Source organism: Argentina anserina, chromosome 4 (assembly GCF_933775445.1).
Source record: "Argentina anserina chromosome 4, drPotAnse1.1, whole genome shotgun sequence".
In the NCBI taxonomy this organism is placed as follows: domain Eukaryota; kingdom Viridiplantae; phylum Streptophyta; class Magnoliopsida; order Rosales; family Rosaceae; genus Argentina; species Argentina anserina.
This window is the reverse complement of record NC_065875.1, coordinates 18115947-18141319: the sequence shown is the minus strand read 5'-3', so window position 1 is coordinate 18141319 and position 25373 is coordinate 18115947. Positions and strand designations below refer to the sequence as shown.

The following is a 25373-nucleotide window of genomic DNA, read 5'->3' as shown; positions in this document are numbered from 1 at the left end:
TTTAAGCTTCCCACGCATGGACAAGGTGCAAGATGAAACCATGCCCTGCATGCCCTTGCCTATAGCATTAGCGAGGGTGTAACAGATAGGAACAAGATTCCCTCAGAGAGTTCGTCGGCACAACCAACACTGACCCGCACCTAAGAGGAAATCTCAGCTCTTCAGGTCAATCAAGACTTAAATCAGAAATCCGGGAAGAAAATCCATAGATCTGCTGATCCACAACTTTCAAAACACCCAGAGTCAAGAAGCAACCCGATCGGAGCCTTGAAAAAAATACGATTAGGAGTCCGACGCCATTGGCTAAGAGACCGCAACCTCTCTGCTCCGACGCAGCCGTCCTCCTACTACTGCCTGGTCTGAAAAGCACAAAGCTTACTGCCACTATCAAGAAACCACGGTTTCGTCTCACCATGTTGATCCGCAAAACGTAGAGCCGCTCCCATTTTTTAGTTCTAGATATTCAACAGTTACTTTATTGGTTCAAAATAGGGATGGACATAAAAAACGGAAATCCTAATCCCGTCCCGAAATTCATAGGGACGGTACGGGACGGAGGTCTAAAAACGTTCGTCCCGTCCCGATCCCGTCCCATTTCATAATGGTGGGATGAGACGTGAGACGAATAATTTATATCCCGCTTCGTCCCGTCCCGTCCCACCTTTAATGAAAACTTAAAAATTCTTATATATTTGTATCAAAATAAAACTAATTTATGTTCTTAATAACTCCAAAATTATATCAACTCAAATAATAATGGTAAATTATAATATTTTGAACATAATATGCATTTTTTTTTGTTAAAATTTCATTATTGAATGTTACTTTGTTATGAAAAAGTAAAAATATAGGTTTTTATTTAACTTCATAGGAAGGTGGGATTTGTCCCGTCCCGATCCCGTCCCGTCCCGTTCCAACCGGGATTAATCCCGAGTGAGATGCATTCTTAAAAACCCTCGTCCCGTCCCGATTCAAAAGAGTGGGACGAGGCGTGGGATGAGTCTCGTCCCGTCCCATCCCGTCTCATGCCCACCCCTAGTTCAAAGTTCTGAAATTTATAGAGCGATTAGAATTCAAACTACATCTCAAGAGAATTAGTCCCATTTTTAGATATGTACTAACTATGTGGATTGAACAATAAAATAAGAGAGATGAAGAAAAATTCAACAAATACGTCTTTGATTCTCACTGTTTTCCTCGGCTTTTTTCCATCAATTCAAATTGGGGAGTGAGGTTCTTAAGTCCAAGGATCATGATATCTATGTAAAATGATAATTGTAGTATCAATTAAAAGATCAGTCAAATAAAAAATGCGATTAGAAAAATTTATTTCCAGTAAGTATTTAGTTACTTGATTAATAATTGAGCCCATCAATTTCAAGCAACAATTCTTATGAAAACCATATGATTGATTACATGGAGATTGAGAAGGGGAACGATCCAATGAGTGGCGACACCCAGCAATATTCAACAGCGAAAGAAGTCAGAAGATGAAGCAATGAACGATGTGCTGCAGTTTTTTTTCTTGTTCTTCAAATAAGGATAAAATTAGAAAATTAAAGACAAAGTATTAATTACTGGGTACACCGAGAACTTTACTGATACATTTACCAACATCCAATTCAAAATCGAACGTCTCATTTTAGTCATTTATATCTACATTTATATTATCTGTCAAAACAGAACGAGGAATTTGACGCCGTCACGAACTAGCTGTTTATTTGCCTTTATTGCCCGCTCTGATGGCGACACCTGTTCAGAAAATAACGGGCAGACTTCACCTCTGTTAACGCCACAGCTAACGTCTGTATCCGCCACGTGGACAATTCCTATGGCTTAACCAAAGACGCTTCCCCTTTCCTACCGCCCACTCGTTTTTAGCACTCTTTTTTTTCAACGAGAAAAAATGGCGGTAGTTGCTCTCTTCGTCACGGCGACGAAGCTCGCCGGATTACTGGCCACCGTCACCGTCGCCGCCAATGTCTTCTCTTTCTCTCGTTACCGGAAGCAGAACCTCCGCCCGTTCCGCTCCCCGATCAACGAGTCCGACGACACTCTCGCCGACTTCAATCTCAACGGTACACTCCTATTTCACTCTCTAATTTCTCACTACTCACTTCAAATCGGTACCTTATTAGAGCTTAATTTATTCATATGATAATGTTTAACATGCTCGGAATGATTTAGATAAGTATATAGTGAATTAGGATTAACAGTCCTCTTTTTGTTAAATTTTACTTTTTGTGTGTGGATAAGCTTTAATGATGTATCACTGTTAGATATTCGATTATATAATGTTGTGTTTTGGTTATCAATAAATATGGAAATGAACTATATAAGTATCAGTTTGATGAGTTTGATCGCTTTTCAATTGGTGAATGGGGATTAGAGGCCAGGTTTTGGTCAATTAGAAGCTTGGAAAATTTGCTCCAGAACATTCGAATCTGATTGTGAGATAAAAAATTAATTATATTTTTTGAATTATTTTCATGCTGGTGATTTGTATTGGTCCACATTTGTTCGAACTCAGAAGCACTTGGTGTTTGTGGATGAATTGACGGTAGAATTGTTGTGTTGTGTGATTATGTGCAGAAGGAGAGGATGGGTTTTTCTTTGGGTTAGCGACTGCTCCAGCGCATGTTGAAGACAAGCTAGATGATGCTTGGCTTCAATTTGCGCAAGAAAGTCCTAGCGACAAATCAGAGCCACAGGGTGATCTTAAAACAGCTGATGCTGTAATGGGCTCTGCCACTGGCGATGGTGGGTCTCAGCCAGCTCATCCGTTGTTAAAAAATAAGAAAAAGAAGCCTCTTAAGGTAGCTATGGAAGCCATGTTTAGAGGTTATGCAAAGTATATTGAAGGAGATACAGATGATGATGATGATGATGATGATGAAAAACCTGTCTTAGTTGAAGAATGCCATCATAATGTAGCTGCCTGGCACAATGTTGAGCACCCGTAAGCCTGGTTTTTTTATCTCCATGACTTGAAATTTAAGAATATTGGAAAAAGTCATTTCTCATTTGGATTGTTCTTGAATTGATCAGAGAGGAGAGGATAAAGTTTTGGTCTGATCCTGATACAGAGCTAAAACTGGCTAAAGATACTGGAGTCAGTGTATTTCGAATGGGGATAGATTGGTCACGAGTCATGCCAAAGGAGCCGCTCGATGGACTCAGCGAAACTGTAAGTCTGGTTCTGACTGTGTGTGCTTCCCATGCAATAGGTGTATTAGAATACAATTTAATCAAATCTAGATAGACAGATATTTGGATTCATACAGGCTTTAACTTAATCTTTTAAGGTTCTTGGATTCATAATTAGTGTGTGATGTCTCATAGCTGAATACAATTGCATTAATTTGCTCTTCACGTTAGAGCACTACTACATTGATGAATCCTAAGTGGACACCATGAGTTTGGACTGAATTTGGATGGTTGATATTCTTCTATAGGTTAACTATGCTGCATTGGAGCGATACAAGTGGATCATCAGCAGGGTACGCTCATATGGAATGAAGGTGATGTTGACTCTCTTCCATCACTCATTGCCACCATGGGCCGGAGAGTATGGAGGGTGGAAATCAGAAAAAACAGTTGATTATTTCTTGGATTTCACGAGGTGAATCTTTGTTTTGAAAACAGACTTACCAGAAAGTTTCTACCATTCTGATGCCTTTGCGTTACTTGCCAATGCCGTATTTGTTCAGTAGTAACTATTTCGTTTGGTGGTAATCGTGCATATTGAGTCTCCTTTCTTTCATTTCACCTTTTGATTAATCTTGTTAACTTTCTGTTTTATGCAGGCTTGTTGTTGACAGTGTATCAGATATGATAGACTATTGGGTACCATTTAATGAGCCTCATGTCTTCGCTATGCTTACCTATTGTGCGGGTGCATGGCCTGGTGGCCATCCTGACATGCTGGAGGCTGCAACTTCTGCTCTACCAATGGGTGTTTTTAAACAGGCCATGCATTGGATGGCCATTGCTCACATAAAGGCCTATGACTATATCCATGAGAAAAGGTCTATGCCTCATATACTTGATCTAAAAGAGGAAATACTTGAATGATCTAACATGTATTTATCTATTGCATGCATTACCTACTGGTCTGCAATTTCATGCCAATAATGCTCTAATCCTTTCTTAGTGGATGTAGGTGACTTTTTATATCTTTATTAATTTCTGTCTGAAATCCATTATCACCTTTAGTTTTGTTGGTCTGGGAGGGTGGGTGAGTGGTATTCATCGCTTGATGTTACAAATATCTATATTATGTTAAATTTATTTTATTTTTGTTTCTCTAAATTCTTTGTTCCTTCTTATTTTCATCAGTACATCATCAAAGCCATTAGTTGGAGTGGCACACCATGTCTCATTTATGCGGCCATATGGTCTCTTTGATGTTCCTTCTGTTTTACTGGCTAACTCCATGACTGTCTTCCCATACGTGGATAGTATATCTGACAAGCTGGATTTTATTGGCATAAACTACTATGGACAGGTTTTCTCTCTATCTTGGTAAACTGATGTTTCATGTTTCAAGTATTATATAAAGATCACTATGACTCAACTGTGACCTTATAATTCTGCTCAATAGGAAGTTGTGTGTGGTGCTGGACTGAAGCTAGTAGAGACTGATGAATATAGTGAATCAGGACGTGGGATATACCCAGATGGCTTGTACCGCATGCTGCTTCAGTTCAATGAAAGATATAAACATCTAAATGTACCCTTCATAATCACTGAAAATGGGGTATCTGATGAGACAGATTTAATCCGTCGGCCTTACCTGATTGAGCATTTGCTCGCTATTCATGCAGCCAAGATCATGGTAATCCCCATCATATTTCTTAGTTTTTTTTTTTTTTAAATTTTCCTTTATTTGGTGATGATGGTTGGTTTGTAGGGAGTTCGTGTTCTTGGTTACCTATTTTGGACTATTTCTGATAACTGGGAGTGGGCAGATGGGTATGGTCCCAAGTTTGGACTGGTAGCAGTTGATCGTGCCAATAATCTTGCCCGGATTTTACGTCCTTCTTACAATCTATTTACTAAGGTCAAAGATTCTTCACTACTCAGATGTTTTCTTTCTGCTCAGCTACCCACCCCCAAAATAGAGCCTTAATTGTGCCCCACTAAAAGTTGGTTCATCTATTTCCATCTCAGGTGGTAACAACAGGTAAAATTACTTTTTATGACCGGGCACGTGCATGGCACCAACTCCAAATAGCTGCCAGGGCAAAGAAAACTCGATGTTTTTATCGAGCTGTTAACAAAAATGGTTTGATGTATGCAGGTAAATCATGCAGCTTAAAGTTCTTTTAGTTTCAAGTTACCATGCTGATCTTTTAGCCACCTTAAATCAATGATGATGCATTAAGTATTTATTTTGAACATACAATCCATCAATATACCTGTGGCAAACTAAATATCCATATTGAAATGAATTACTTTTTGTGAGTAGACACCTCTTTCGTATCCTTATGTATATGTGAACCACGACACCTTGCAAGTTGGTTCCTCAAAGTTCTACCCCTGGTTTGCCCATGCAATGTGGGTATGGTGATGCTGATGTTTAAAGCTCTACTCAGGTAGGGTTATCACTCATCAGTCTATCACTGATGTGTGAAGCTACCATAAGTTCTAACAGAACTTTGTGGTGGCTGCCTAGAAATGATGCTGTGGTCCTAAGTTAGGGTCTCTAGTCCTTGCAGCTTTTGATACTGCAAGAATCTTGCAATTTACTATGAATCTGTGATGCATGAATCTGTGATGCATGCAGAAGTCCCTTCTTAGTTCTTATTGTGAATTAGTTTATTCTTATTGTTCTGTATCCTGAGTGTTCATATCTCTTAATGAATGCATAACGTACTTCTTTCCTTAACAGGAGGCCTTGATGAACCTATACAGAGGCCGTATGTTGAAAGAGATTGGCGATTCGGACACTATGAGATGGAAGGTCTTCAGGATCCTTTATGTCGCTTATGGAGGTTCATGACCCGACCTGCCACCCTACCATTTAGGAAAAGGAAACCCCAGATGGATGAGGAGGATGAAGCTATATTGGCTATCCAGTAAAACTTGAACTCCAAACTCAAGTACGAGCATCTTCTGTGATTGTGCATAGTCGTGGTTGTTCCGTATTGTTTATCTCACAAGCCTTCCATACACTAGGCCTCCGCGTGCAAGATTAGCCCTTTTTTTTGGTTAACGTGTAAGATTGGCTTAAAGGTAGAAGGATCCTGATTAATTAGATATCAATGACAAGGAACATTGATGCAAATTGTAATGCATGACTATTGCAAATATTAAGATGTGGTAAAAACCATATAACTTAATTTCATCGTAGGCCTTGGAAAGAATGAACTAAATGGTTAACTATTTTCACGTTTGGGGACTGTCGTCGGATCAGCAGTAAAGAACAAAGACGACATATTTTTGGGTGTTAGCATTTTGGGTGATGATTTGTGAAATGACGAGATAACACTAATTCAAACACGATCAAGTGAATTCTCATTGTCTAACTATGATGTGGGATTGTGTGAATTTGGAAGTCCAAATTGAGAAGCTGATATACAAGAATATATGAACGAGAACGGAAAGGATGAGAAATTAAAGATGATGACCGAGACACAAAATGACATCCTTCAACACAAATTTACTGTTGTATCATTTAACCTGTAAACTGCAAACGGCATAATTGCCGGTTAATTTGTAATTGCTTGACTAAGAATTCAAATTTCAGAATTTTTTTTTGGCGCGTATCTTGATAATAAGCAACTTCCTACTGCCACGTGTGCCAGAGCTAGGTTTTTGTACCAACAACTAAACCCCAGCCAAATCCCCAGATGAGTCTTGCTCATCACGAAACAAACAAAATTTGAAATTTCTCAATCTTCCATTATACTCTACTTTATGTAATTTCACAATTAATTTTTATTCATTCACACTCGTTCTATCAATCTAATTTACATTGAAACCACATTTAAAAAAGAAAAAAAAAACAAATTCTAAACCAACTCTATAGTTCCATGTGACAACAAATTCGAGTAGTTTGAAAGCATGCATGCTTGCAGTGAAGTATGCCTGATTTAACTTGCGATACTCTCGTGCACTGTGGTTTGTATACTAATCGAGCATCTGACATAGGGGTGTTAATCGGTTTGAATGGTTCGGTTTATAGGTGATACCGAACACCAAACCGTTCTATTTATTCGGTTTGGTTCGGTTTGGTTTTTCACTTTTTTTTTCAAAAACCAATCGTGTTCGGTTTGGTTCGGTTTGGTTTTTCTCTGGTTTATATCGGTTTTTCTTTCGGTTATTTTGTAAAGAAAATCGGAGTTTCTTTACTTGTCTATCTACTTGATTCTTAACGAAATAAAAAGAACATGCGGACAGATTTGCAAAATTCTATTTACAAGATATAGTTGCTTCACAAATGCATACAATTGCAAAAAGCCACTAAACAAGTTATACCACATTAGTAGGCATGTTGTCGTTCCAATATCTAAAATTCAAAATATTAAATTTTGACCGTCAGATGTGATCAGCATATTTAAATAAGGATATGGTAAAAAAATCATCTAATGTTGATAATATTTGGGTCTCGATCGATGTGGTCAAGATTAACTTAATTTCATCTAATTAAGTGAATTTGTTCTTACCCCCTCCTTCTTAACTAGTTTTGGTTGATTTTTTCATGCACACACTCTCACATATATGTGATGTAGCAGCTCGTGTAAAATTTTCAAAAATTTTACGTTCCAGGGATAAGGCTACCCATAGGTGATAATAAGCGTAAAAAGGGTTGACCGCCTCGATCGGGACACAAACGTTATCGAAAATATGTGATTTTTTTACCATAACCATATTTCACTATACGTAACGCATCATGCGGACAAATTTGCAAAATTCTATTTATAAGATATAGTTGCTTCACAACTGCATACATTTGCAATAAGACCCTTAAACAAGTTATACCACATTAGTAGACATGTTGTGGTTCCAATATCTAAAATTCAAATTATGAAATTTCGACCGTCGGATGTGATCAGCATATATAAATACATATATGGTAAAAAATTCACCGAATTTTGATAAAGTTTGGGTCTCGATCGATGTGGTCAACATTAACTTAATTTCATCTAATTAAGTGAATTTGTTCTTACCCCCTCCTTCTTGACTAGTTTTGGTGGATTTTTTCAAGCACACACTCTCGCATATATGTGATGTAGCAGCTCGTGTAAAATTTTCAAAAATTTTACGTTCCATGGATAAGGCTACCCATAGGTGATAATAAGCGTAAAAAAGGTTGACCGCCTCGATCGGGACACAAACGTTATCGAAAATATGTGATTTTTTTACCATAACCATATTTCACTATACGTAACGCATCATGCGGACAAATTTGCAAAATTCTATTTATAAGATATAGTTGCTTCACAACTGCATATATTTGCAATAAGACCACTAAACAAGTTATACCACATTAGTAGACATGTTGTGGTTCAAATATCTAAAATTCAAATTATGAAATTTCGACCGTCGGATGTGATCAGCATATATAAATACATATATGGTAAAAAATTCACCGAATTTTGATAAAGTTTGGGTCTCGATCGATGTGGTCAACATTAACTTAATTTCATCTAATTAAGTGAATTTGTTCTTACCCCCTCATTCTTGACTAGTTTTGGTGGATTTTTTCATGCACACACTCTCACATATATGTGATGTAGCAGCTCGTGTAAAATTTTCAAAAATTTTACGTTCCAGGGATAAGGCTACCCATAGGGGATAATAAGCGTAAAAAGGGTTGACCGCCTCGATCGGGACACAAACGTTATCGAAAATATGTGATTTTTTTACTATAACCATATTTCACTATACGTAACACATCATGCGGACAAATTTGAAAAATTCTATTTATAAGATATAGTTGCTTCACAACTGCATACATTTGCAAAAAGACCACTAAACAAGTTATACCACATTAGTAGACATGTTGTGGTTCCAATATCTAAAATTCAAATTATGAAATTTGGACCGTTGGATGTGATCAGCATATATAAATACAGATATGGTAAAAAATTCACCGAATTTTGATAAAGTTTGGGTCTCGATCGATAACATATTTAATTATGTATATTAAAAATATCTATAAATAATATAATTTCTTTATAATATATATATATTCGGTTTTTCGGTTCGGTTTCGGTTTTCAAACGTCCTAAACCAAAACCACACCAAATCTTTCGGTTTGGTGCGGTTTTTTTGCGGTTTGGTGCGGTTTTTTTTTTCTTCGGTTTTTTTCGGTTATGGTTCGGTTTTTTTCCGGTTTTCGGTTTTCAATTAACACCCCTAATCTGACATATATTGAGATTGATTTTGTTACCTTCCTAAGAATTAAAAAGAAGAAAAAAAAGAATTACCCTCACACACTTAATAAAAGTTGCATGAAGTCGATGGTATGCATTAATATTAGATCGGGTTTCATAAGTCAGACACTGTTCTGATTGTTTAGAAATAAATTCTCGGTCATTCCAATCTTACGTACCATCTTTAAAATTTACTTAAAATAAAATAAGATAGATCATATATTTCTTCATCCACACAATAAAAGCTGCCAGTCTCCAAAACCCCAACATTTCTCATTTCCCAGAAACTGAAAAAGAAAAAATAATAATAATAAAAAGGAACCTCTCTCTCACCTTGAATATAAAAGCTGCACTACTTTGGATGAGAGCTCACTCCTCACTCTAGCCCACAACCTGTGATCACCACCAATGTCACAAACCCAGTTCAACAAGGGTGACCAAGTCGAGGTCACAACCTCCCCCCACAACTTCTCCACCGGCCCCTACTACCCCGCCACCGTCCTCCGCCCCGTCATCAAAGACAAGGCCCACATCTTCATCCAGTACCAAACCATAGCCCCCCACGACGGAGGAGCCCCCAAGCCCTTGAAGGAGATTGTCGCCGCCGCCAATGTCCGCCCCACGCCGCCCAGGGAGCTCCACCGGCCGTTCAAGGCCGGCGACGACGTGGACGCGTTGAGGGCAGGAAGGTGGTACCGTGGGACGGTGAGGGAGATTTTGGAGAGTTCAAAGTACTTGGTGGTGTTGGATGGTCAAGCTGTGAAGGAGTTTGAGTGTGAGAGTTTTGATTTGAGGGTTCATAGGGAGTGGGATGATGGGTCTTGGGTGCCTCCTCCTGTGGAAGATGAGGTATATAATGTTTGTGGGTTTCTGTTTTGTGTTGAAAGTTTTGTGCTTTTTTGTTGTTTTGGTTCTGGGTTTTGGATTTGCTTGTGGAATTTGTAATGTTTGGTTTGGAATTGATCTAGGGTTGATGCTAGTTGGTGTTTGTTAAAAGTTCATTTTTTGGGTTAATGTGTGGTAGTGCTTCATTTTAGGAAGTAGGAAAGGATTCGGGTTTGGACTTGATGAATATATTGCATAAGGTAATGTGCTTTCTAGATATGTTAGACTCTTGCTGCAAGTGGGGAAAATCCAATTAGGATAGGGTTGTTTATATATATATATATATATATATATATATATATATATCTTTTCAGGTAATTGACCATGTGCTACGAGGAAAATGGTTATTATATATTGGTGTGGTTTATGGTGTTTTGCTTCTTGATATTGATGTTTTGGTGATTCAGAGCTTCGAAATGCTTGATATGTATGGATTTGAGTAATGTTGTTGTGTGCAATATGTGGGTTAAAATCATGAAAGCTTGAACTGCAGATAAAATCACCCGGGGTGGTGAAATGCAGAAAGATAAAGATTAAAATAAGGGATAAGAAGGAAGGTATGGGAGCAAGTTTTGAAAGCGGGACTATGGAGGATGATCAAGATGATCAGAAATTTGAGTCTAAGCAGTTTAATCCAGAAGAGGTACATTCTTTTCTAGCTTTTTTTTTTTAAATGTTTTGCTGAATGGATATTTTCTCTCAATAAAGCCTTTGGTACTTTATGTGTGGTTGTGATTCTTGTTCTGGATATTTAATTCCCATGTGAAACTATTGAAGTTTGATTTGAAGTTGTGTGTCGGTCTAGCTTGTGTTTCAGGGCAATGCCAGCAACTGCAACAAGTGTTCGTTGAAGTTCATTTTATCTATAGTTGTGGTGTTATCTGTTATTCTGGTAGCTGACATGTTCATGCAGATACACTAAGCACCATTTGTGAGAGTTAGACTGTTCCGTCATGTTTGAAAATAGAAGATGGCTCTCTCAGATGGACTTTAAGTTTGAGAGCCATCTTGACCACCTTAGAATAATGTTTTCCAAGCAATTGACCATCTGTCTAAAACAAATCTGCTTTATGAATCAGAAGTCAATTTTAAGTTGCACACAGATTGATATTAGTTTCGCTTTATGGTCTTTCTAATACTGATGTTGTGGACTTGTGGCAATTCAGGGCTTGGTGATAGTTTATGTATGTTCTTGTGATACATATCCGGGAAATTTGTGTATGCTTACTTTACAAGAAATTTCATTGCAGCAAAAGTCATCTGGGGTGGTGAAATGCAGAAAGATAAGATTCAAATTAAAGGCCAATAAGAAAACAGCACGGAAGCTTTATGCAAACGGGACTCTGGTGGAGGTCAGCAGTGATGAGGAGGGTTACAAGGATGCTTGGTACACTGCTCGAATAGTTGGCTATATTGGAAAAGACAAGTTTCTGGTGGAATATGTGTCCCTGGTAACTGAAGATGGAACCCAGCTCTTGAGAGAAGAAGCATTAGCAAGTTACATTAGGCCTTGTCCTCCTCCACTTCCACCAGTTATCCAGTTCAAACGTTTTCAGAAAGTTGATGCTTGGTACAATGATGGATGGTGGGAAGGATCCATTTCCAAAGTTCTGACCGGCTCAAAGTATATTGTGTATTTCAGCTCCACATTTGAGGAAATAGAGTTCAAACATTCCAATTTGAGGCTTCATCAGGACTGGTTTAATGGGCATTGGGTAATGGATCCATGCCAGGACTTCTATGGATGTTGATGGTACGTTTCAAAACCACTAAACAATGCTTCTGATTATTGACATTCTTGTGTTTGCCCGTTAAGAATACATTGCATGTGTCTAGTATGAGATTGTGAGATAATATCACTTATATACGGGCTTTTCTGATCAAATCAGGTTTCCTGATATCTAAGTTCTGCCAAGAATTTCTGCTGGGGAAAAGAAGAGGGCAAAACAATCTGAGGAGACTTGTAGGCTATTATGTACCTATGTAGCTGTAATTGGTAGGCTAATGTTTAACTTAGAGAAATGGCTAAGAACAATTAACAACTGCTCTAAATGTTATTATGGAGGTTTGCCTTGTGATTAACGGCATAGCTTCTTTATCAAATTCTAATATTTTCATTGCATGTCTTGAATAATCAAATGCAGGATGATTTGGTGTCAATTTCTATCTGAGCAAATTATTCTGTAATCTGCAATCGTTAGTGTTTTTCAACATAACGAGTAATGCAGATTAAGCACCTATATCCTCATATACTGTAATATGTAATAGTAAAAACGATTTACTTTCACTTCACAAATGACTGCTTCATCCCTCATGAATGAACTTGATTACTTGAATTTGCTTCAGGCCGATCAGGCGTTTTCGATGGGCATTTATTGCCGAGTTTTAGAGTAGTTCATATATACCGTGAAGCTAAGCTAATAATCAGTAGCTCACATAGTCACGACTCACGAATTATGCATAGCATTTGAGTGAAAGTCATACAATATTTGATTTGTTGTTGCTTCCTTATTTTTTTTTGTTGCATTTGCCTATTTGAGTGAGAGTTTATAAGTTTTGTTGGAGAATAAACAAAACGAGAATAATAACAATGTAATAGAATAAAATATAACTCTTTATTGATTGATAATATGACATATATATGGGCATTACATAACCACAATTCCGTAGGATTCGGAGTTCTAATCTATTACAGTGATGTGAATCTATCTTTAACAGAATATATAATAAAAATAAGACACACATAAGAGTAGAATAGTAATTTTTCCGAAACAAGTTTATCGTAATCATTAATAGTTTTTTTTTTCATTTAAATTTATAAAAAACAATTGTTTTGGTGTGTTCCGATTGGTCACCGTCATAAGTTATATTAACGCTTCATCCACAGATCCTTAAAAACTTTGCTTCCAGTTTTCTCTGTTTTCCGATCCTAAACCCAAACAACGATCCCTATCTTCTATACGATATCATCATATTCCCGAATAGAATCAAAGATGCTCCTTTTCTCTCATACCTTCCTGGGTCAAAAGTCATTACGAAACGGAAGAAAGTGAATACCCACTTGATCCCAATGCATCAAACGCAGTTTGATCAGTTACCCACCTCGGAATTCTCATCTGGGTAAGCAAATTCATCATCTTTTTCCCAATTAATGAAACTGGGTACTACTTTAGATTATTGTACATATTCGTTGAAATCTGATCATGAATTCACAAAGACATGGCTTTTTCCCGGACGAAGTCGTCCTCCAAATTCTCTCAAGGCTTCCGATTAAGTCACTTTTCAGGAGTAAAACTGTGTGCAAACTTTGGTATAGATTGGTTTCTGATAAGTATTTCATTCAGTTGTACAATGAATCGGCTGTCAAGAACTCTATGTTATTGGTTGAGGTCTCTGAGTCGTCTGGATTGAAATCCAGTTTGATTTGTGTTGATGATCAGAAGGGTGTTTGTGAATTTGACTTGAATTTCTTGAAGGACAGGGTTAAGGTCAGAGCATCGTGTAATGGTTTGTTGTGTTGCTCTAGTATACCTGATAAGGGTGTTTATTATGTCTGTAATCCTATGACTCGTGAGTTTAGGCTGCTTCCGAAGAGTAGGGAGAGGAATGTGACTCGGTTTTACCCTGATGGTGAGGCCACTTTAGTCGGATTGGCTTGCAATTTGGCGTCGCAGAAGTTTAATGTGGTTTTAGCTGGCTATCACCGCACGTTTGGTCATAGGCCGGATGGGACTTTTAAGTGTATGATATATGATTCTGAGACTAACAAATGGAGGAAGTTTATCACTTTTCAAGATGATCAGTTTAGCCATATGCATAAGAATCAGGTTGTGTTTGTGAATGGTGCGCTTCATTGGTTGACAGGTGGTGGTTGTTCTTGTATACTTGTGCTTGATTTGGAGTATGATATGTGGAGGAAGATGTCATTGCCTGATGAATTGAACTGTGGAATGGGGAATCGTTTTTACTTGTTGGAGTCGGATGGCTGCTTGTCTGTGATTCAGATTTCGGATACTTGGATGAAGATTTGGGTGTTGAAAGATTACTTGAGAGAAGAGTGGCGTTTGGTTGATACTGTGAGTTTGAGATGTATTAAGGGGCTTGTTCCAGGGATTTTCCCCATCTGTCAGACTGGTGAATATGTTCTCTTAGCAACCCATAAGCAGATATTAGTTTTTCATCGCAAAAGTCGTGTGTGGAAAGAGATGTACTCGGTGAAGAACAGCTCTACACTGCCATTGTGGTACTCAGCTCATGCATTTCGGAGCACTATTTATTCTTGCCATTAGTATTTGGATTTCATCTAATAAACTTTTGTACATAAATGTCCTATGTAAATCCTGGTTCGTCTATCAAGAGTTTCAAGACCTATGCCGTTTACAGTACGTTTGGCATGGATCTGTTACTTCAATTTGGTTTTTTGAATATGATGTTTGGATTATCCATCTTGTATGTTAGTGTTGGAATACCATAATGTGTGTTTTTTTTTTTGGAAAACTGTAAGAAATGCACTGTTTTCCTGTCTGTAGTTATTCTATACATTCTGGAATTGTTTCCTATTTATATATACAACAACGGTGATTCTTTAGGATTCTTTGTTTATGTAATGTAGAGGAATATGGTATATTAGAAATAAACGTTATTTCATTGCACTCTTTCTTCATCATTTGGGAGACTTTGTTTCTCCTAGTTACTGTACTGCTATCCATTTTCGTTATCCTACCTTGGATCTGGTTGTAGGATAATTTTTGCATCTAGATTGATGTTAAAGAATTATTTTGCTTATAAAAAGTTGTACATTCCATGACAAGTTACTGGAAAAACCTCCTACAAAACAGTACACCTTTGCTTACACATTTCCGGCACTAAATTTTACGAACGTTAAATTATTTCGTCACTTTGTTTATGTGGAAATCACTATAATTATAATGTATAGCAGTAAGCGGCAATGGTTTTATAGATTGAGCCATTTGAGCCTCAGCAAAGTTCTGGATCCACTTCTAAATTCTAATTACATCAGGCAAAACAGGTCTTCAATGATCTCATAACAGAAGCACCTAGACAAAGATGATAAGTAAACTCTAACATGTGAATCAAATGAATGAGACTGTAATCTGGAATAACTCTGAAATTTGAACTTTTTCAAGAGTACCCCTTCAAAAGAGAAAGCTGTATAACTTCTTTGCAATCTTGATCCTTGCTGGTAATAGTGTCAACTGAATTTAAAAAAAAAAGAAGAAGAAGAAATCATACGGGTTTTCCAGACTCGTGCAAACTTTCTTTAACTGAAGTGTATCAGAAGACACTTAAAATATGTCTACATCTAGAATGCAACGCGGTCTCCTCCATCAGTCCTCACATTTGGCGTTCAATCCAACTGTAATATCCTTTCTCCTTGTCCAGAGGGAAAGTTGCATGATGCCCCCCAATGGCCTTCAGTGTTGCAGGTAAAACTCCGGCACTGACTTCCTTCAAGAGTAATTATCATGTTTGCAAATCTTCTAGCCTCTCCTACTGTTCCAACTGCCATTGCTGTCAATTGCTCAGTCATCAACAATACTTGATTTCCCAAGCTGTGTACTCGGATTCCACTCATATTTGGACAGATCAAATCGATAAACTTGCCAATAACTTTTGTTTTTCTGTTCTTCCTCGTCACTTGTAGACCTGATTGCTAAGAACAGGTCCCCATCAGTGGACTCAACCAAGCAGTACCGAGGACTAGAGTCATTGGAGACATATTGCGCGGGCCAATATGGTCCAAATGTAGCTAACTTCGGTGAACTCTCAAAGTATCTATAGTTCATCTCAGTCCGATCCTGAAGTTCGACATTGCAGGTGACTATTTTCAAGAACGTATCAGTATAATAAAGACAATGTAAAACTCCATCAATATAGACCACGTCACCAACATGAGCAGGAATACGACGATCAGTTGTATAAATTGTGCTCCATCTTCCATCTTTGAGGATACAAGTTTTTACGTTTAAAATATCTCCCCAAACACAAAAATGTCCAACTGTACGTCTTTCGGACACAGCGAAGATAACACAATCAGGAGACGTAGGTGGAGCTGTGAACGTCACTCTAGCGACACATTCAGCTTCAACTCCATGCATCTCTAAACAGATTTCTAATGGTAATGAAGGTACGTCAATAATCGAATTAAGATAAGGATTGTAAAAGTACATTACAGCACTACGAAACTTCGTTTCTAACAAGAGCAACCAACCATATCTCGAAGCACAAACGCGAGTAGAACCTAATAATTGATTTACCTCGTTACTTGCAATAATCTTTGTAAGAGAGTTGCAAGCTTGATTGGTCGACTGAGGTTCATACATATGGTTGCAGATCGGTCCAATACGAATAGTACTTGTGCAAGGATCATGCCATGTTAGCCATGGCATATTCATAATGGGATGGTGTCGAATAGCTTCAAGAACAATCGGTCTCCAAGTCTTCCATATCACACTAAGGCGAACAAGGTCCTTCAACGAAAGGTGTTCGACAATTAGAGAGAGTATATCGCCTGGAACAAGAGACCATGAATTCGACATTATGAAAATTTGTGTGCCCTCGCAGCCTCTCTCTCTCTCTCTCTCTCTCTCTCTCTCTCTCTCTCTCTAGGGTTCAGGTATCGCCGTATTTATATAGGCTCTAGGATTTTTTTTTTCTTCACAAAGGATAAGGAGATTCTATTTCCACCTCCAAGTTTATTATATGTACCTCCACTCTTATTTTTCTACATCAAACTTCATATATTGTCCTCTACCATTTTTGCAGTTACTTCTCCGATCTCCCATTTTCTGGCTTTTTGATCCAAATTACTCATAGCAACCTCCATCGCCCTCTGTTGAACCTTTTGCTCCCTCAAGAGCCTTTCACAGTACGTATGTTTCACTTGGGTTCGACTGTAAATTGATATTGTGGATTCACATGTTGGACTTAGCCATCTTCTCTGATTGGGCTCATGCTTTTGCCAGATGTCTATTGGGACAAATGTTAGTTTCTTTATTTAGTTAATCTTGAGTTAATCATTGTACTTAGGGTTATCTAATCTTGTAAGCAGTAGTGGGACAACTGGAGTGCCTTGCTATTTATATCATTTGCTAGGCTTTTCGCCGCAACGAATTATCAATATATTTTAGTTTCCAATTTTGTGCAACTTTCCCTCATCTCAATCTCTCTGTCCCAAAGTTAGGGCTAAGTCCCTAACAAGTGGTTATCAGAGCCTTTTCGAACGGCGGGCCGCCATGGCTAGAAACAAGAGAGCTCAAGTTCATGAGCTCACGGACCTGGAGTTTGAGCTTCAAGTACACAGGGATAATATGGAGGCGAAACTGGCCGAGAGTGTTGCTCATATTACTGCTTTAAGTACTTCTCTGGTTCAACACCAAGAAGAGATGGTGTTGATGAGAGCTGAGATGGCGGAAGGTTTTCGTCGCCTCATGGAGCGCGAGGGGCCAGTGGCTACAACGGAAAATTCTGCTCTGCACTTTGGCAATTTGCCTTCTCCGTTGCATACCCTTGCCCTAGCAGCACGCCTAGAGGCGTCATGTTCTACAAATGGTATGTCTACAGCTTTGGCCTTGGGGGGTACCACCTCTGGGGTCTCGCAGCGACCATCACTACCTCAACGGAGCCTTACCGACAGTGAGGTGTTGTTAAGGTTTGTCTCTGACGTACCCACGAGCGTGACTACAACACCATTTGGCCTCACGGCTTCTACACCATGTGCTCGTGTGGATCTAGGTAAGCAGGTGATGGAGAAAGGTGACTTGAGCTCAGGGAAGAACATGGCTCCTGCCATGACCCAGCAGGTCTCACTGGATGTGACTCAACCATCTACCCAGTTTTTCCAACACTCAAATTTCGGACCACAACCTTTTAAACCTTAACATGGGTCCAGTTCCCATGTTGCCTTCTTACCCACCATCTGACCCTTATTCCATGCACTACACTGGTGCTTATAACCCCACACCCATGAACTCTCAGCATCAACAACAGTTCCCTATTCTAAACCCATACCACACAATGAATACAGTGCAACAACAACCTACCTACCCCACCCCTCCTCTATATTCCACCACAACCTCGACCTATCCCAATGCCCAGCAAACACTTCAATCTCAATCTATGCCTTACAACTTATATCACCAACCTCACCTTCAAATCCATGACCCTTTTCTTCCTTCTATGCGGTAGATTAAGTTGGAGTTGAACCAATTTGGTGGTGGTGACCCTGTGGAGTGGTTGAATCGAGTTGACCAATACTTCGATTTCTACCGCATACCCGAAGATCAAAAGCTATCTATTGCATCTCTACATCTGGTGGACAAGGCAGCTGATAGGTGGTTTTTGTTCAGGCATGAGTTTCCTGCAACCATGCAAGGCTTGGCTGATCTCTTAATGCGTGAGTTCAATGCTCACTCACTGGTGGATTATCAGGCTACTTTGGCTCGTTTGTCGCAGACAGGAACAGTTGAGGATTTTATGAACCGATTCACACGTTTAGCTCGTCGAGCACCTGGCTTTACACCCCAAGCTTTGTTGTCGTTCTTCATTGGGGGGTTGAAGGATACTCTCCGAGCATATGTAAGAGCTCAGAGACCAACATCACTTTATGATTCTTGTGAGTTGGCCAAGATTTATGAGGCAATGGAGGTGCAAACCCGAGCTGCAGCTCGCACAGCTTACCAACCTCGTCAACAACCATTTCACCAAGTTCGAGTGCTGGCACAACAACCAGTGGTTGCTCCAGTTCGAGCCACCGAGCCTCCTGCCCCACAAGCTTAGGCGCAACACGGTGTTGCCAACGGGGGTGGACATAGGCGTCTCACTCAAACTGAGTACGATGAACGAATGGCAAGGGGACAATGCCTGTTTTGTGATGAGCAGTATATGTCAGGTCATAATTGTCGCCGTGGGCGTGGTTTGATGACCATGGAAGTGGTTCCATATGAGATGGTACAACCACCATTCTTGGATTTGCAACCACAGGAAGGGGTAGAGAATGAACATCAGGAGGAGGAGGCAAGAGAGTTTGAGATTGAGTTACAGGCAATGGGGGATGATTCTAGTTCCACTATGCAGCTCAAGGGCACCCTGGGGGGGGGGGGGGGAAGACAAGTTCATGTCCTTATCGACTCGGGAGCATCACACAATTTTATACACCCTGCGGTGTTACAAGCTTCAAAGCTCACTCTCACTCCAATCAAGCCCTTGCGTGTGCGTTTAGCTGGGGGAAAAGTGTTGTACACTAAGGCGATGGTAAGAGTTGAATTGCAATTACAACAATATACCTTTTATGCTAATTACTATGTGCTTCATCTTTCTGGCTGTGAGGTGGTCCTAGGAGCTGTGTGGCTTAAAACTTTGGGAGATATCCTTTGGAACTTTGATACCATGCGAATGTGCTTCATACAACAAGGGGTTTTACACAGCTTGCAAGGTCAAATTGAGACCCTTTCCACAGTGGTGAGTTGTAAAGTGATGACCAAGCTTTTGAAGAAAGAAAGTGAGGCTATTTTTTTGCAAATCACTCCTGCCCCTAAACCAATGAACACCACCACAATTTCTCCATGTCCTACAACTCACCCAGCCATCCAACAATTGAAACACAAGTATAGCTCCATTTTGCCACACCAACGCAACTCCCACCAATTAGACCAAATGACCACCACATCGAACTTCTCCCAAACACGCCACCAGTTAATGTTAGGCCATATAGGTACCCTCAATTCCAAAAGGCTGAGATAGAGCATATTGTGCAAGAGCTGTTAGATAATGGTGTTGTTCGACCAAGTACTAGTCCATATTCTTCTCCAGTCCTCTTGGTGAAGAAAAAAGATGGTACATGGCGCTTATGTGTTGACTACATGGCTCTTAATAAGGTTACAGTGAAAGACAAGTATCCAATTCCAATCGTGGATGAACTTCTAGATGAGGTACATGGAGCAACTATTTTCACGAAGCTTGATCTTCGAGCAAGGTATCATCAAATCCGAATGGCTGAAGCTGATATCCCAAAAACTGCTTTCCGAACTGCCACGGGACATTACGAATTCTTAGTGATGCCATTTGGTTTATCAAACACCCCTTCTACATTTCAGTGTGTGTTAAATGATGTTCTTCGAGATATGTTGAGGAAGTGAGTCATTGTGTTCTTTGACGATATCCTCATTTATAGTCCTGACCTCACCACTCATTTGTTGCATTTGGAGTTGGTTTTCAAGAAATTGTTGCAACACTCTTTGTTTGTTAAGGAGAGCAAGTGCAAATTTGGCACTTCACAGGTGGAGTATCTTGGCCATGTCATTAGCAAGGAGGGAGTGGCTGTTGACCCATCAAAGAATGCGTGCATCTCTAAGTGGCCCGAGCCAAAGACAGTGAAAGAATTGTGTGGGTTCTTAGGGTTGGCAAGGTACTACCGCAAGTATGTGCAAGGTTTTGGCATCATTGCTAAGCTTGTCACCAATCTGTTGAAGAAGAACAATTTTGATTGGAATGACAAGGCAGTTGTGGCTTTCAACAAGCTCAAGGATGCTTTGACATCCACTCCAGTGCTAGCTATTCCGGATTTTACCAAGGACTTTTCCCTAGAGTGTGACGCCTCGGATCAGGGTATAGGGGCAGTTCTAATGCAGGAGGGTCATCCCATTGCATTCATGAGTAAGGCCTTGTCTCAGCGGCACCTTGCCATGTCCGTTTATGACAAGGAAATGCTTGCAGTGGTAACCGCGGTTAATCACTGGAGACACTACCTATTGGGACATCATTTCACCATATTCACTTATCACAAGACATTGGAGTACTTCTTGGAACAAAGAATCACCACACCAACACAACAGAAATGGCTTTTGAAGCTATTAGGATATGATTACTCTATATGTTACAAGTCAGGGCAGTCTAATCAAGCTTCTGATGCTTTATCTCGTTACCCTACTCTTCAAGTCCTCACAGGTACTTCTCAGCCTTTACATCAATTTGTTAGTGACATTCAAGTTAGTTGTAATCAAGATGAGGAAGCTGGAAAGATTATAAGTGATTTACAACAAGATCCTACTAGTCATAAACACTATCAGTGGGTAAATTCTCAGTTGTTGTACAAGGAAAAGTTGTTTGTTCCCAAGAGTGACAATTGGAGGACAAAAGTGATTGAGGAATTTTATAGCGGCTTGTTGGGGGGACATGCCGGTCGAACTCACACTTATTTGAGATTGAAGAAGAATTTTGTTTGGCTTGGGATGTTAAATGATGTGAAATGTTTTGTAGCCAACTGTGTCACTTGCCAACAACATCACTATGAAGCTCTGAAGCCGCCAGGGCTACTTCAACCCATTGCCATTCCTTCACAAGCTTGGACTGTTATAAGCATGGATTTTATTGAAGCACTTCCCAATTCCCATGGTCACACCGTGATTTGGGTGGTTATTGACAAGTTTACAAAATTTGCTCACTTCATCCCTCTAGCTCATCCCTACACGGCGGCAACTTTAGCAAGAGTTTTTGTTAAGAAAGTGTTCAAACTTCATGGCCTGCCGGAGGCAATCATCTCTGATCGTGACACAATCTTCATGAGTCTCTTTTGGGAGTCCTTTAAACTCCAGGGGACTAAGTTGAATAGATCTTCAGCATATCACCCACAAATTGATGGGCAGACTGAGAACTTAAACAGAACACTTGAGCAATATATGCGTTGTGTCGCTGGTAGCAAACCTCATCAGTGGACTCAAGCTCTGCCATGGGCGGAATGGTGGTACAACACTGCTCATCACTCAGCCATTGATATGACTCCTTTTAAGGCCTTATATGGTTATGATCCCCCTACTGTTAAGCCATATGTGCCAGGGTCCACTGCAGTAGCTGATGTTGATGAACAACTCAGGGATAGGGATGAGACTTTGGCTTTAGTTCGAATTAACTTAATCAGAGCCCAGGCAAGAATGAAAAAGTACTATGACTCCAAGCATACTGAGAGAAGCTTTGAGGTTGGAGATATGGTCTTTCTTCGACTTCAACCTTACAAGCAGCAATCACTCTCTTCCACTGCTTTTCATAAGCTTGCTGCAAGGTACTATGGTCCCTTCCCTGTACTTGCACGCATTGGTGAGGTAGCTTACAAGCTGCAACTCCCTTCCACTGCTCGTATTCACAATGTGTTCCACGTTTCTCTACTCAAGAAGAAGATTGGGGATAATGCTGTGGTGGAAACATACTTGCCGGATGTAGTTGATACCATTGCTAAGAAGTGGTTCCCTGCCCAAGTACTTAAGGCTCGAATGATAAAAAAGGGTCAGAGGGCTGCAACTGAGTGGTTGATCCAATGGGAGGGTACTAACGTTGAGGATGCTACCTGGGAATCTGCTGATGACATCATCGAGCGTTATCCCAACTTCAACTACAAGCTCCACCCTTTTACAACTTAAGGTCAAGTTGTCTTTGGAGAGGGCAGGGATGTTGTGGATCCACATGTTGGACTTAGCCATCTTCTCTGATTGGGCTCATGCTTTTGCCAGATGTCTATTGGGACAGCTGTTAGCTTCTTTATTCAGCTGTTTAGTTAATCTTGAGTTAATCATTGTACTTAGGGTTATCTAATCTTGTAAGCAGTAGTGGGACAACTGGAGTGCCTTGCTATTTATATCGTTTGTTAGGCTTTTCGCCGCAACGAATTATCAATATATTTTAGTTTCCAATTTTGTGCAACTTTCCCTCATCTCAATCTCTCTGTCCCAAAGTTAGGGCTAAGTCCCTAACAATTGCATGATCCTTGTGGTAATAATACTTAAATTCCATATTTCCCAATCATAAGAAGGCAATACTTTCAAAGTAGGATCTACTGACTACATGTGTGGTTTCTTCAAAATCAAGCTCAAATGAGTGCCCATTCTCAATATGAACCAAAAGCTTTTCCTGATGAACCAAAGTACCAAACCATCGGTGCTATTTGAACTCATCTTTATTAAAATCTCCACCACAAGCACAAGGGCTAGGCAACACAATCAAATAGCCACTAGCACCTTACTCTGAGACAAAGCCACAAACACTACCAACTAGTTCAATTCAACCAGTTTCTTAAACTATCTGGCACCCAATTGAAATCCCTCATTTTGACCTTGTGAATTTGGTTTGTCAATATAGTTGATTAATCCCAATTGGTTTGGTTTGTAGTCTACTGTTTTTTTTTTTCTGTTTTTATATCAAAAGGGCAAGAATGAGATTAAATTTAAAAAAAAAAGTTATGAGAGGTTTAAATAGCAAATTTAGAGTTGCAACTAGAATCCCCCAAAATTATATAGGCTCTAGGGTTGAAGCCTTTAATTAATTCTATTTCTAACTTAAATATAAAACACCCGCGCTCAATACTATTTAGTCTAGCGGTATTAGTTTTTTTTTTGTAAATGAGAACTCGTGAGTTATACTCACAACAGATACGTCATAATATATTAATTCTTGTATTTGATAAAAAAAAAAACACAACATCCGCATTCACTATCCTTGACGATTCCGAGTTGTTGGCAATCGCGACATGCATGACCACATGTGATCCAAGGAGTCGGTGATGCACAGCAAGTCTAGAAGAAATCTTATCCGAGTGGTGTCGGCAAAGTTTGGTAGGCCGGAACCATCGTTTTAATTTTGATCTTGTGCATCATATCATGGCGAGAAGAACTAATTAGACCTTAATTACTGAGTTTAAATGTTCAGTTGGAGATCGGCAGCAACAATATCGGAATTCAAAAAGTCCAAATCTGAACGGGAACGTAGATTCAATATTGATCACCGTACTACAAATGTCAAATGTGGCATGGGTGTAAGCTGAAAGTGAATTTTGATGAAGCTAGCTTACATGAAAAATAGTGTCTGTGGGCTGGGAATTAATTCAGAGACCATCAGAGGTGCACTAGGAGACACAGCATTCTCACAGGTGGCGGATTAATTGAATTTGTATATTACACTTACTTGCTTAATATCATACAACAATCATCTATATATATACACTTATAAAGTGTTCTTCACTACCCATTGTGCTCCACTACCCGTTATTGCTCCACTACCCGTGATTCATGCCACTACCCGTAATTTATGCTCACAGGATTTGCCTCCAACAGCCGTGGGGGTTTCTCACTACAAAAAAATTTGGCATCATGCACATTTAAATATGGTTTGAATGTGGGTGTTACCCATGTAACCAACCTCCTTAAATCTCACAAAATCCCCTAAATGTGGCATGTTATAATTTTTTGTAGTGTCTATATTAACATTGAAATCGAAGATGATGCTCTTTCAGCAATTATTACTTTGCATGAGAGTTAAATCAGAAAATCAAGCACGAATATTGATAGAATCTGAAATACTGAAACCCTTGCTTCCCAGCTCATAGCCGACACCCCGTCCTTCAGACTCAAAAATAGCTGATGGAAATTTGAGCTGATAGATGAGTTCTGCTTGTGAACGATTGACGTCTATCACTGGAGATTTAAAAAGCACTCCTAAAATAGTAGCTAAGTTGAGCTTCGATCAACACCTCTTAGACAAATTAATTAAATATGCCTCAAACTAGAATTTCTTCCTAATATTAATAAACTCAATGTAGGTGATCAAGCAACTTCATTTATAGGAGAAGTTTTTTTCAAATAATATAGAGTAAATTAGAGATAAGCCCAATAATGGAGACATTATTTAAAATTAGATTCACACATATAATCTTTTTTAATTTACACTCAATGTGAACCATAGATTGATTATGTTGCCCTTTTAACATGAGTACACAAATCTTTCTTAATTATAGTTGCTGATTGTAATTCAAATTCATATTCCTTCCCATAATTGATTACTCTATTAAATTCAAGTGATTACTCTATATATGTCAAAAATATTCTCATTGAGTCATTTCAATAGTATCCATTTTTTTTTATAAAATCCAATTATGGCTTCAAAATCTGGAGAGAAGATGTATGTCTAGGCAAGAATGCATACCATACTTCTTACTTGTGCTTATGAAGAACATTTGAGTTTTAAAAGAAAATAATAGGGTATGTGATTAGATCAAGAAATTCGCAAATTATTTTTAGTGATTTTGTTTTCACTTCTAGATTC

General features: G+C 39.2%; 3 protein-coding genes across 3 annotated transcripts; all 3 read left to right on the top strand.

The window, feature by feature from the left end:
- Positions 1-1893: 1893 nt before the first annotated feature.
- Positions 1894-6397, top strand: LOC126790184 (galactolipid galactosyltransferase SFR2, chloroplastic). Its single transcript, XM_050516336.1, has 10 exons — positions 1894-2078; positions 2593-2959; positions 3049-3187; positions 3456-3622; positions 3807-4028; positions 4339-4507; positions 4604-4837; positions 4913-5062; positions 5173-5302; positions 5894-6397. Exons 1-10 carry the CDS (start codon positions 1907-1909, stop codon positions 6082-6084), a joined length of 1941 nt encoding a protein of 646 aa, XP_050372293.1. The 5' UTR covers positions 1894-1906; the 3' UTR covers positions 6085-6397.
- A 3394-nt stretch (positions 6398-9791) lies between these two features.
- On the top strand, positions 9792-12411 carry LOC126790183 (protein AGENET DOMAIN (AGD)-CONTAINING P1-like). The gene is made up of 4 exons (XM_050516335.1): positions 9792-10232; positions 10750-10911; positions 11519-12021; positions 12158-12411. The coding sequence occupies exons 1-3, from the start codon at positions 9792-9794 to the stop codon at positions 12017-12019; spliced, it is 1104 nt and encodes a 367-aa protein (XP_050372292.1). The 3' UTR covers positions 12020-12021; positions 12158-12411.
- A 781-nt stretch (positions 12412-13192) lies between these two features.
- Positions 13193-14807, top strand: LOC126791146 (F-box protein At5g49610). Its single transcript, XM_050517552.1, has one exon. It carries the CDS (start codon positions 13472-13474, stop codon positions 14555-14557), a length of 1086 nt encoding a protein of 361 aa, XP_050373509.1. The 5' UTR covers positions 13193-13471; the 3' UTR covers positions 14558-14807.
- Positions 14808-25373: the final 10566 nt, after the last annotated feature.

Coding starts and splice junctions, on each gene's coding strand:
- LOC126790183 (XM_050516335.1), top strand. CDS start 9,792: ATGTCACAAACCCAGTTCAACAAGGGTGACCAAGTCGAGGTCACAACC. Junction 10,233..10,749: donor CTCCTCCTGTGGAAGATGAG/GTATATAATGTT, acceptor AAATCATGAAAG/CTTGAACTGCAGATAAAATC. Junction 10,912..11,518: donor AGCAGTTTAATCCAGAAGAG/GTACATTCTTTT, acceptor ATTTCATTGCAG/CAAAAGTCATCTGGGGTGGT.
- LOC126791146 (XM_050517552.1), top strand. CDS start 13,472: ATGAATTCACAAAGACATGGCTTTTTCCCGGACGAAGTCGTCCTCCAA.
- LOC126790184 (XM_050516336.1), top strand. CDS start 1,907: ATGGCGGTAGTTGCTCTCTTCGTCACGGCGACGAAGCTCGCCGGATTA. Junction 3,188..3,455: donor TCGATGGACTCAGCGAAACT/GTAAGTCTGGTT, acceptor ATTCTTCTATAG/GTTAACTATGCTGCATTGGA. Junction 3,623..3,806: donor TATTTCTTGGATTTCACGAG/GTGAATCTTTGT, acceptor TGTTTTATGCAG/GCTTGTTGTTGACAGTGTAT.